Source organism: Centruroides sculpturatus, unplaced genomic scaffold, assembly GCF_000671375.1.
Source record: "Centruroides sculpturatus isolate CEXI.00-Female unplaced genomic scaffold, Cexi_2.0 scaffold12, whole genome shotgun sequence".
Lineage (NCBI taxonomy): Eukaryota > Metazoa > Arthropoda > Arachnida > Scorpiones > Buthidae > Centruroides > Centruroides sculpturatus.
The window spans coordinates 877,165-890,985 of record NW_019384438.1 but is presented as its reverse complement, the minus strand read 5'-3'; the positions used below and the strand labels follow the sequence as shown (position 1 = coordinate 890,985).

Sequence of the window (13,821 nt, the reverse complement as noted above, 5' to 3'; positions counted from 1 at the left end):
ATATATATATATAAAGTTATATTAATATTGTATAAATATACATTTTTGTACACTAATTATAAAAATTGTTTTAAGAGATAATTAAAAATTCTTTCTATATCTTTAGCTTGTTTTAAATAATTTAATTCTCTGCTCTTGACTTTAATGTCATAAATTTCTGAGGGGATTATACTGAGCTTGTGTAACATAAATGTTTACAATTTTTGGAAAATATCATAATAAATTTGGATTATCATCTCGCTTTACTCATATTTCTCCTTTTTCTGATAATCTTGGCTACTTTTTTACGCCGGGAATATTTTTCGTCTGATTAAACATGCAGTTTTTTTTTCTTTTTAAGTAATTTTAATTAATATTGTCTTGAAAACGTCATTAAGTTTGAGCTTATTTTTAACCGATTTATTTAATCATGAATTTCTTCATGCAGTCAGATCGGTGTAATAAACACTTTCCTGTTCCAGTATTTTAGTATTTGCAGCTTTTGAATTTGTTTCGGTTCATATTAATTGCTAATGCTTTGTTTTCTTCTTTTCTTACTTTATCAACGTTTTCTCCGACGTCACTATTCACGTTTCCCTTATTAAATATTTTACTACGTCAACGTTTTCTTTGACATCAATGTTCACGTTTCACTTGCTAAATAGGACATCACTTTTATTTTTTGCTTAGTCAACGTTTTTTAGTCATATTCACGTTTTGATAACTAATTGTTCTATTTTTCATGCAGTTAATGTGTTTATTTGTTTACTGAATATTTTACTTCGTCAACGTTGACTTTGCAATTATTATTCACGTGCGTAGGTTACTAAATATAGTATTTTATTTTTCGCTTTGTCAACGTTTTCTTTACTGTCACTCTTCACATTTTACTTATTTACTTCGTCAGCATAATTTTACTGCTATTTTTTTTATATTTTGCTTACTAAATATTCTACTTTGTCAACGTTTCTTTTATACATTATCTTCAATACTTTATTAGATAAACTATTTTAAATATTTTTAGTCTGTTTATATTAAATATCACATTTCTCATTCAGGAAAAGCCATTTTTTACATAAATTACAACACAAAATCCACTATTTTAAACGTTTCTCTTTCAAATCATTTAAACTTTTACGTTTTTAGTATATAATGTAGAGCAAAAATACTAAAGCAAAAATTTGCATGTCTCCGAAAGTACTGCCTCAAGCTGGAGTTTTCTTGCGTGTTAAACTTCCTGCGGCTTGTTTTTTTTTAATGAAGAAGATTTTTTTTTAAATGTAGCGAAAATTTCCATATTGCACTACCCGGGCCAAAATTACTTGAAAGTGCTAAAGAAAAGAATCGAAAATGCGGTGTGTTGGCATGAAAGCCATCCTTTTACCATGATTTATCCATTGCCGTGTAAAGTCATTAACAACTGCACAATGATGTTCATGCCAGTGATAGATGCGATGGTGCAACCTTGAAGATGACCTTGCCAGAAGACAAGAAGGGAATTCTCGAATAGATTTTTCATATAACCAATTTTTAATTTAGATCAAAAAGCATTCCTTTCTGACTAAAATAAATGTTTAATTTGCATGATACAACTTCATAATTTCACGCACGCTATAATTTAATAAACTTATACATAAGTTCTACAAAAATTTTTTCCCTTTTCAATTTAAAAATATAATTTAACGAATAATCATCGATAAATTATTATTTAAACGATAATACAAATTTAAAAGAGTAATTTAGATTTAATTAATGACGAAAACACAATTATTCAATTTAATCTGGCAGCTTAGATTAGTTTCCTCTACTTTAACTCCATCTGTCGGTAATGATTCGAGTTAGTATTCCTGTATCGTGTAATTTTCGATATCATTATTAATTAATGGAATTTCTTCATTTGAATATTGTATTTGAGTTATTTTTATGCACTAGGAGGCAGAATATTAGATTTTACCGCGCGATAAAAGGCCCGATTCTTACGTAGACGCATACAAAAACATGAGACACGCACATAAATCGCAAGGCCGCAATTTATCACAAACGTTAATACAATGTTGTACATAAGTATATTAATTTATATCAAATGCCAGGAATAAGATAAATTTACTAAAGGATCGGCATGATAGAGAATAAGTTTTACGGAAGAGGAAAGAAGAAAAAAAAAAAGCACAAGCCACTTGATGTTTCGCACATGTTAACTCTCACGCTGACAGACAATAAATCTGTCAAGTTCCATCTGGAAGAAGATAAAAACGCGCAAAAGAATTTTAACAGTTGTTACGATACTCTTTTTGCAGAATATATGTCTTCGAGGGTTGGAAAGAAAGAAAAAGTGCATTCGCACTTAAATTCGTATACACATAGATAGTGTTGTTTGAAGTATGCAGAAGATCATCCCACACATAACGCTTGAAGTCGGTGGAGATCAAACAAAATCGTTATGAAAACTCGAAACGTGTTACCCTGGACCAACAGAATGCGCTCTTTCAGTCACGTCACGTGAAGTATTCTGATATAAATAATGGGTGGTGTGAACAGAGCAGTCTTATAACAAAACTCCTCATTGAAGAGAAAGGTTCCAAAACTAACAGAGTATGTATTCCTTTAGGCAACAGACTATTAATCTTGTACAACTCACCGATGAATAAAAGGACTAAATCAACTCGTAATATCTTCGAGGCAGTTTACTTCTTTCAATGCTAATGATCACTCTTCCTCTCTCCCCTTCTATGTAACGTGGTATTTTAATATGGAGTGTTAGAATAAGACAAGTTAATTAGTGACATGTACCTACCTTTATACAATTCTGGTTTGAAGAATTAACTTTGTTTGTTTAAACTCTTTCGCTGTATTAATCTAACGAGGGAGGGGGTTTTCTCTATGAGGTCTTTGGCTATTAAACTTCTCATTAACGTTTGGTCATTAGTTGTTGTTACAGGTGTTCTTTTTTTTTTATTCATCATCTTCCTCCCTTCGTGTACTTTGCTGGGGTACGTTTTCATATGGAGCAATAGGGAAACCGTTGAAAGCGTGACCTCACTATCGTCGTGATAAATAGACTTGGTAGATTAGATGACAGACTAAATAATAAGACAAATTAGAAGAATTCTGTTTGACAAACGAAGGCGTTGCAGTTGGTTAGTTTTTTCATGTTAATTCGGTTCTGTTCGTTGTTAGGCATTTTGATGTATTTTATAATTACAAAAATTTTGTGTAATATCTGTTCATATGCAATTTACTTATGGGCAAAGGTCGATTAACTCGTTCTTATCCCTATTCTTCTCTTATTTTTAAAAAATGGCAAAAAAAATCGTCTTTTATGTTCAACTTTTAATATTAAAATTTCACATGGAAAAAGTGTTTCATTTTAATTTAGAAAAATTGCAAAAAATTGCCAACAAAGTAATTTTTTTTAATATATATATATACATATATAAAATTTAATCTATTTACATAAGATTTTTGCCTATTTTAAAGACTTTTTGCCCATTAATAAAGGTCTAGGAAAGTAAGCTGATAGAAAGAAGAAATAAGTGTAATAGATTGTGTCTACTCTTTCACTAAACGAAAGGTTTCGTTTGGATTGGAAGAAGATGATCAAGGTAAAAACAGTGATGACCGAATACGTGACAAAACAGCCATTGTCCATCAGATCTAACTCTACCAATTAAGCGTCAAACGACATCTGGTGATCGGTCGAAAAGATACGACTCCACTGCTTTTGTGACTTGTACCACCACCACCCGGCTAATCGCCGTCTTCACTAATTGTGTCCATTTAGGTCGACGTTTTCGGCTACAAAACACAAACGTAATAACCATCCTTAAAATAGTGCGTAACATTAAATTTTATGTCGATCTTTCGCCTTCTACAAGTCGAAACTTCACAGATAAACAATTGTTCTAGAGCAGAGACAGAACCGATCATCTCTTATCCAACACAGTATTAAAACTAACTTGGTTTAAGATATATATATTAAAAACGAAGAAGAAACGGGGTGAAATATATATGAAGACCTATAGAAGATTTTTTTTTCATTGAAATCTGCACGCTATCATTTCGAAAATCTAGAGATCTATGAAGCCGATTTGTTAAATAATCTCTTCTCATAAATGACACGGAGAAGTCATTTCGGAAACGAGATATTAGCAGTTTCCAAGTATTCCAAGGACACAATAGTTTGGTGATGATTACGCAAATGCGAACAGAAGCAAGGAGAAAGAAGAAGAAGAAGAAGAAGAAAAAAAAAAGCAACATACTAATGTTAAAGTTTTTATAAATTTTCCTCGTCGAATAATATCGATAAAGAGAAAAATTTGAAGAAAAGATAATTTGTTCTTACTCTTTAAACAAATTAAATAAGGGATATATAAATCAACTGTACTGTGATCAATCGGGAATTGTCGCGAATTCATCAATTATCATCACGTGCAGAACACAGGCAAATCGACATTTTACACAGTTAAGGCAATTAATATAAAATTATCAGTTCTTATCTGTGTTAAAATTCAATTTCTCTAACATTCGACTAAATATATAATATTCTAGAAAGTAAAAATAAGAGAAAAATACTCGTATATTTAGTCGGAAAATCACAATAAAAATTTCATTCGTGTGTAAATCAATTTAATTATTTTTATAAAAATAAATACAACAAAAAACTCACCAATTTAAAAAAAATATTAGAATTAATTAAGAAGAAAAGTTAAAAATTTAATAAACTTTTAGTTAAACCCATATACAGTAAAACCTGTGTAAACCGGAATCGCGTGGCACCGAATATTTTCTCCGGTTTAACAGGTTTTCGTTTAAAACAGATTTCTTTAAACATAAAAAAAATCGCTCCGTCCCGAAGAAGTTTTCCCATTTTAGACAGGTTTTACTATAATTAAAAAGTAAATTTCCTTACGTAAAGTAAAAAAAAAAAAAAAACAAATATACAAACTTTCAATTTCATATAAAACAATCAAGATTTCTAAAAAGTATCGAAATCAATTTGTATTTAACACAAAAAACTTAGTACGAAGCGGAAACAATAATTATTTTTCGTGAAAAATCTTAAAAATATTTTCATAAGTCCATTGGTTTTCANTTATATGGCAAAATATAAATAAGAGTTAAGTTTGAAATACATCTCAACGTATTTTCTTGCTTTTTCACTCACATTTAAAAATATCTGTGAAGATGCGGCATCGAGAATACCTCTTTGCGTTAACTGTTTTAAAAATAAACTTAATAAGTTTGAGAAAGAATTTTTCTAATATTCTAAGGATGAGTGACATGTAGAAAGCAACCAGAGAAGATTAGACATAATGCTACACAACAGTCAATACAATTAGAATGGAAGTAGCAAAACATTTGTAAGAAATTACAAAATCTTCAGAGATAATTTTCAAATTTGCTCAAACATAAAGCAAGATAAATATCAATTTTAAAATTTTAATTTATAATAGATTTTTAGAAATATATTCTTTTACAGCAATTGTTTGATTTTAAATTTAAAAAAATGAATAAATTAAAATAATAAAAAAGTAAAACAGTTTGAGATTAAAAGTAACTTTATTGTGATAACATTTTAAATAATTTATTGATGATTTATGAATAATTTATTCTTATTAAAGTATTTTTAAGAAAAATAATTTTGAAACTGAATTATCATTTATCTTTGTCTCAAAAGATCAAGAACTGAGTTAAGTTGTCCTGTTCATGTATGGTTAAATTCTCTATCATTGTTTAATTTATGAATCCAAAGATTTTTCTCAGATTTTATTTCACATTATTGATCAAGAAAAAATATTTTTCAATAAAAGTTTTGTGTATATTGTGTTGTACTTAATCTTTTTTTATAGCATTTCATACTGTTATGTCTCATTACTTTATAGTCAGTATCATATTGTACTTACAATTGCAGCTCTTCCAATTGTTAAACCTTCAAACATTTCAAATTCAGTATGAGGTGAATGCTTCCCATTATAGCCATCACCATGAAGTGCACCTTCCTGAATTTATTAAAATATTTACTTCAAAATTAGTAAAATTATGCATAATTTAACTTAATACTCACTCTAGCAAGAGAAATCATCTTGTCACATTCCTTTTGTGAAGCTAAGCCATCTGCAGCAAATCGTAAAGATCCATTTAAATCTTTATCTTTCATAATAACACTAACCCCATTTTCTTCTTCCCATTTTAATACTTCTTCTGGTTTATCAGCTTCTCTTTTTATCCTTTCAATATTAATATCATGATTATGATTATTCTTAACTTGGGATGGGGGTGGAATTGGTTCATTTAAGAATATATCCTAAAAACAATTCCCTATTAAATATATTATTTAAAATTTTTATACAAGATGAACTGACAACTTGACTAAATTGTAACATCTCAAAACAAAATTATATAATTTTTCTTGTAAAATACTAATATAACTAAATATTATATTAGTCTATTTAATGATTTTATATATACTGTCATGAATCATAAAAATGTTCAAAAAATTTTAATATGAATTTTTTAATTTAAATATAATAAATATCTTGTTAATGTTCATTTTATAAAATTATTAATTAAAACAGTCATCAATGCTTAATAATAGACAAATTGCTTTTAAATTAAATTAAATTTCCAAAATCTTAATGAAAGAAGCTAAATTTTATTTGTAAGTTTATTTGAAATATTAATTTGTTCATTAAATCTTTGAATTTTAATGTCATGTTTCACTAATAAAAAATATGGCATCATTTTGTGTTGAGACAACAGAGTGGTATTGACATTTTATTGATGTGATAAATAAAAACAATTAAATAAAATTGTTTTTGTTTGTTTATCAGTAAGATAACAAATTACCATAAGTAATTTTTTTATATAAGCACATTTATTTATTTACTTAAACTCATTTTCTGATGTTTATTTGTCTTCTTCTAAACAAGGATACAAGCAACACCAGATGATTATGTTTATGTTCATTGGTCAACTGTGTTCTTAATATCTATGTCATATAAAAACTTTTCTTAGTTTCCCAACATTTTTCTCATATTGACTCCCATATAGAAAATAAAAATTTTAAAGGGGGTCAATTGAAAATAATGTTATTTCCCAAGAATTTGAGTAATATATCAAATAAATTATTAAATCACTTAATGATTTTTCCATGTAATTGTTGTTAGTCTTATTTGAAAATTATCTTTAAATTCTCGAAAGTACAATAAGTATCTGGTTTTTCCATTGACTATCAAGTGACCTCGAGTTCAATTAACTCCTAGAGGATCTATATCAACCCCATTGGGAATCCCTGCTCTAGAATGATGTTTTTAATTTAATAATTAAAAACATATTTCATAATTTAAAATATTGTTAATTATAAATGAATAGTATTTTTAATTGTAAAATATGGTTCGTTAATTAATCAATCTTTGACTTATTGAAATAATTAAATAAATACATTTTATTAATATTTGTATTTGTATTTCTTCAATATAATTTTACTTTACATAAAATTTTAAAGTATTTTTGTTACAATATCATTATGGCAGATTAAAAATACACATTTGTTTATTGGTTTGAATAAATTTTGAAATGAATATAATATTCTGAAATAATTATAATTATATTAAAAAATTTAAGAACTTAAATTATTTTACTTTCAGATACAGTAGTGGCTAAATTATTACATTAGATATACACAAAAAATTATTTTCTAGTTGTTAGATAAAAATTTTGTACTAAACTATTAAGTATTAAAATGAACATATTTGGTGTATAAAAACAATGTGCACTGAATTTAATCCATAAATATAACGAATTTTTTACAAGCTTTTTATTTTAATTTTTGTTTTGTTTATTCAGGAATACAAATTGGTATATTTGTTATATCAATAAAAAAATTCTTTACAAAAGCTTTATAAAAGCATTTTATACAGACATTATATGTAAAAGATGAAGAAATAAAATTTAATTATAGTTAATTAAAAAATTAAAATAAAATTAAATTTATTGAATTATAACATACCTGATTATTGGAATCATTGAATTGGAAAGATTGTTCAATATATAGTAGTAGTTCTTTTTGCCTCTTTAACTGATCATAATATTTTACAGCTTCCTATATGTATATAATACTTAAATATAAATATTAATTTCCAAAGAAATGTAATAAAGACAATAAAGCAATCATAAAATACTCACTTCTCTTGGACGAAACCATTCTTTCTGAACACTTTTAACACTCTTATAAAACTGCTCATTTTCTAACATCACAGTGTCATTTGGATGAAACAAAAGATATGATGCTACAGCTTCACATGATTTCTTTAATTGGTTTCCTGAAATGTCATATTTTATTGTAATATTTATAATTAAATTTTTCAATATTTAAAAATTATAATGTTATAAGGTTTGAAACACTAACTTTTATAATAGGCAAACTGTAGGTAATGATAATGATTAGAGAAAAGATTTTGATAAAGTTGACCATGAATGAGAGATAATTTTAATGGACATTGTAACTTACATCTTAATGTAAATGTAAAATGATCTGAAAGATAAAAATTCTATTACTAAATAATTTATATATTATAAATAAGGTGAAAAGAAAGTAAATTTTTTTCTTCATTAAAATACTAACTGGCAACTAATACAATGAAATCTGTTTCAGGAGCTGAAGACATAGAATTTTCACACATCAACTGACATTCTTTTTCTGCTTTCAAATATTCTATCAAGGCTTGTTCCATCCATTCAATAACTTCTGAAAAATTTTCTTCCCCATACATCTGTACAGCTTTTATATAAAATTCCTATTAAAAATAATAAATTATAAAACAGATATTAAAATTTTTATAGTAATTATCTTGCCAATAAAACAAATGAAGAATTAAATTAATTTTCAATTATTTAAAATATTGAATATTTTCACTATTTTAGATCAATTAACTTGTTTCTTGAATTAATTTAGTTCAATAAAATTTGAATATACTAAAAGAAACTGGAAGAAAAAGTTATTAAGTAATATATATATATATATATATTAGATGTACAGTAATTTGTATAGGCTAGTATATAAATTATATCCACATCTAAATATAATATGCTTACTATATTATTACAGATTTATTAAATATATATGTAATGCAATCTATGGAAAAGTATCTTAAGTTGAAAAAATAAATTTTGCTGTAGATAAAAAAAAATGGTCAAAATTGATTTTTAGATTTCAACACCAAACGTTTCTACTAATGTGTAGCAGCATTTTAAGCTATAAATACTCTCTTATATACTACTATTAATCTGTATAATAAGATGTACTCAAAAAATAAAAATTAATTTTTCCAACTTAATGTACATTTTTCTAGATCACATCATATATATATATATATATATATGTATAATGGTATGAGAAATAATTCTTAGTTACTGATTTTGCTGTTTCAAAATAAGAAAAAAATAGCAGCAAAAGTTACATAATTTTATTACATTTGTTATTTCATTCATACTTTATGTTGTTGTTTGTATATATTGTAATTAAAAATAAATAAATATTCATACATAATATACATATACTGTATATATATAAAATCACCTGATAATTTTTTGGCTCTAAATATTTAATATTCTCTAACTGAACTTCAGGCAGTCCAACATAATACTGTAAGTTGTTTTGCATTACACTATGTCCAGGATTATGAACAAGGAAGGTATATGAACAGGATGCAGCATTTTCAAGTTTACCCAACTGAAATTAAATTTAAAGCATTTATTAAAAAATACAAAAGCAACTTTGTGTACAGAAAAATACACAAATAATACATTGCAATAAGATACAATGACAAAGAATAAATAAATAAAACTTGAAATATTAAGAGAAACTCTTTACATAGTATGCTATTTAAATATTAAAAAAAAATGTAAATAATTTGCAAATAAAGAAAATTATTATTTTTTTTATTTCTGTATTTATGAAAGTATCTTAATATAAATAAAGAGATTATACATTATAAAGAATTGTAATTTTGTTTGTTGTAGCTTATGTAAATAATTCTTGTTTGCATCTAACATTTATAACATATTTGATAAAGATTAAAAGAATAAACTGCATAGAATATTGAAAAGAAAACCTGAAGTTATCAATCCTTAAATAAAAAGTTAATTTCTTTTTCATATGTTAGTTATTAATCAAAAATTAATCATTATACTGATATTTATACTGATTAGTTTTTGATTTATCAGCAATGTTATGATAAAAAATATTTTTAGACTTCTGTATACACAGTTCGCCCACTTCCCACTTCCGACTTTGAATAAGCATATGCAATATAATGTTTACACAAGGATATACCATTATAAAATTTTAGGGGAGTTGAAGAGGTAAATGAATTTTTATTGATTTTAATTAAATAGATTTGTTTGAAAACATACTTATACTTTTTAAAATTAATATTAAAATCTCTACTAAAATATTCATTATATAAATTAAAAATAATTACTTAAATGATTGATTTATTTCTCTACACTTATTTAAAGACTTCTTGCAACATATTTTAAGTGTTTTAATGATAAGAATCCTCATCACTAAAATCTAAATTATGATAATTTACTACAATAATTATCATAATTTAGAACTAGGAAGCACAGATACATAAATTATCCTAGTTCAGACATAATATTTTTTACTTGAACAGAAAATTCTCTCAATGAATATACAGTTTCAAATAATTGAGAGATAATATATTTTACAATCCTCATACTAATTTTCCATTCTGGACTTTTTCCAATACTAATAAACAAAGTATCTAACTTTCCTAATTTAGAATTGTTTTTTTTCCTCAAGTAAACACGAAAACTATGCATGATTGCTTATTTTATATAATATAAAGATTTTAAAATTTAAGATCATTAAAAAATCAATTCAAATTTTAGTAATTTAAATATTAAAATCTGATATACTGAAAGATAAATAACTCATAAATGTATAAGTGAAAGTTTGTGCCAAATGATAGTGATATATTTAAAATTTTTAGTTCTTTTTACCTTACTTTCGTTATGAGACAAGTTATAAACAGTGACAAATCCAAAGTATCCAAAGAGAGGGATAACTCAAAATTTTTAAATATTTGAATAATTAATAAGTACCTTTTATTAACTTTTATACCACTTGTATTGCAGATGATCCAATAAACTGTATTTGCCATCAAAAGTATTTTTTAAAACAGCTTTTTGAAGTTTGAAAAAATAAATTTTAATTCTTTTTATGTTGATAGATAGGCTTATGCCTCCATAGCTCTCCCTTTAGATCCACCACTGCTTATGAATAAGAAAGGAACTCATGTAATTTTTAAAATTTAATTTTTGCATTTAATGAGCTCTCCTCACAACAATTCTTCAGACTGGATTGTATGTATACAGTAGTAAAACACCTCACCTTAAAAATCTCCAGCAAATAATCATGGAAAGAAACAATAACGTTTTTGGCCCTTTCCACAGATTTTTTCAGGTTGAAGGTTTTGAATCAAAATGCTATTTGAATACCATTTTTTTCACTCTTACAAGGTGTTTTACTACTGAATTTAACAAGCTGATATTTGGATGGTGTTGCAGGTTTGTAAACACAAAACTATTTCTCATTTATGCCAAAAAGAGGAGAAAAGTGAATTTCATTATTATTAAAGTGACCTTAACAGATTTGACAAAATGTATTTCTCTAACCCTGGAAATGTAATATATTCAGACCATCAAAGCTCTTCAGCTTCCAGCAAAACATGTAAAATGTATCAATTTACAAACGGTTTTGGAATCCCGATTCCGGCTTCAGGTCGAAAAAGTTTGTGTTTTGAATAGAATGCCCATGTAGAATTAAATTTAAACAAGTTGGTATAAGACGTGCCAAGCCATATTACATCATCCAGCATGTAACAACATTTCGTACCAAACTTGTCAACGCTTCGGAAACCATATATCGTCCAAGAGTAGACACAATCAAAGTCATGGCTGGCTTTAAACGTTTTCACAAACTGTAACGGTCCAACGAGGTCCACCTTTGACCCAAACTGGGTGGATTCCGAAAATATTTGTAAATTGATACATTTCACATGTTTTATCCGGAAGCCAAAGAGGTTCAGCAGTCTGAAATTAACAGATTTAAATATGTAATTAATAAATCAATAAGGAAAGGCAAAAAATATGCTACACATTTATATAGATTAAAAAGAAATTACCTTGAAGTAACACAACTGAAGATAATCATAAGGTACCTTGTTTTCAAAATCATTGTCGACTTCCTTCTTAATCGAGGGGCGTGTTTTAAAATAATACTTTTCGCACTTCATTAAACAATAAGCATTTTTAACAATTAATTCGTAAAATCGAAGCAAATCTTTAACTTCCGATTGATTTAATTCCGTATCAACAAACGAATGGCACTTGTAACGGCAATTTAAAATGGCCGAAAGATAATTTCTGTACTGATTTATGGCATTTTCTATGTAATTAACGCAATCTTCCCAGCGATTTTCTAAATAAGCTTGAATCCCACGTTTATATGAAACGTCATAATTTATTTCCGCTTCGCATTTAGTTAGATAACTTATTATAAGTAAAATAAAACTAATTCTTAACATTTCGATAAATATAATCGACCATACGTCTTTCTAATTAACATCCGACCGATACTTTTAACGTTAGCATTGATGTTCCGTTCCACGTTTCCGCCAGAACCACCAGCACAGCGGCCATGTTGGATTTTAATTTGTGTCGTCTGCGCTCTAACGTGGCGGGAAATATTTTGCTCCCTTCTCTCGAGAGAGATTTTTAAATATATNCATATTCACGTTTTGATAACTAATTGTTCTATTTTTCATGCAGTTAATGTGTTTATTTGTTTACTGAATATTTTACTTCGTCAACGTTGACTTTGCAATTATTATTCACGTGCGTAGGTTACTAAATATAGTATTTTATTTTTCGCTTTGTCAACGTTTTCTTTACTGTCACTCTTCACATTTTACTTATTTACTTCGTCAGCATAATTTTACTGCTATTTTTTTTATATTTTGCTTACTAAATATTCTACTTTGTCAACGTTTCTTTTATACATTATCTTCAATACTTTATTAGATAAACTATTTTAAATATTTTTAGTCTGTTTATATTAAATATCACATTTCTCATTCAGGAAAAGCCATTTTTTACATAAATTACAACACAAAATCCACTATTTTAAACGTTTCTCTTTCAAATCATTTAAACTTTTACGTTTTTAGTATATAATGTAGAGCAAAAATACTAAAGCAAAAATTTGCATGTCTCCGAAAGTACTGCCTCAAGCTGGAGTTTTCTTGCGTGTTAAACTTCCTGCGGCTTGTTTTTTTTTAATGAAGAAGATTTTTTTTTAAATGTAGCGAAAATTTCCATATTGCACTACCCGGGCCAAAATTACTTGAAAGTGCTAAAGAAAAGAATCGAAAATGCGGTGTGTTGGCATGAAAGCCATCCTTTTACCATGATTTATCCATTGCCGTGTAAAGTCATTAACAACTGCACAATGATGTTCATGCCAGTGATAGATGCGATGGTGCAACCTTGAAGATGACCTTGCCAGAAGACAAGAAGGGAATTCTCGAATAGATTTTTCATATAACCAATTTTTAATTTAGATCAAAAAGCATTCCTTTCTGACTAAAATAAATGTTTAATTTGCATGATACAACTTCATAATTTCACGCACGCTATAATTTAATAAACTTATACATAAGTTCTACAAAAATTTTTTCCCTTTTCAATTTAAAAATATAATTTAACGAATAATCATCGATAAATTATTATTTAAACGATAATACAAATTTAAAAGAG

The 13,821-nt window shown here is 26.7% G+C and overlaps 1 protein-coding gene across 1 annotated transcript; it reads right to left on the bottom strand.

Moving 5' to 3' along the window:
* Positions 1–5,071: 5,071 nt before the first annotated feature.
* LOC111620050 (prolyl 3-hydroxylase 1-like) lies at positions 5,072–12,711 on the bottom strand. The gene is made up of 10 exons (XM_023361894.1): positions 12,615–12,711; positions 12,189–12,543; positions 9,557–9,709; positions 8,603–8,774; positions 8,387–8,512; positions 8,164–8,300; positions 7,988–8,080; positions 6,044–6,283; positions 5,883–5,978; positions 5,072–5,194 (listed from the first exon to the last, which is right to left on the bottom strand). The coding sequence occupies exons 1-10, from the start codon at positions 12,629–12,631 to the stop codon at positions 5,072–5,074; spliced, it is 1,512 nt and encodes a 503-aa protein (XP_023217662.1). The 5' UTR covers positions 12,632–12,711.
* Between the last annotated feature and the right edge of the window lie 1,110 nt (positions 12,712–13,821).

Excerpts from the sequence above, each read along its gene's own strand:
- LOC111620050 (XM_023361894.1), bottom strand. Across the intron at positions 6,284-7,987 it reads TCAATGATTCCAATAATCAG|GATATATTCTTAAATGAACC; the intron begins GTATGTTATAAT and ends AATTGTTTTTAG. Across the intron at positions 5,979-6,043 it reads AGATGATTTCTCTTGCTAGA|GAAGGTGCACTTCATGGTGA; the intron begins GTGAGTATTAAG and ends TAATAAATTCAG.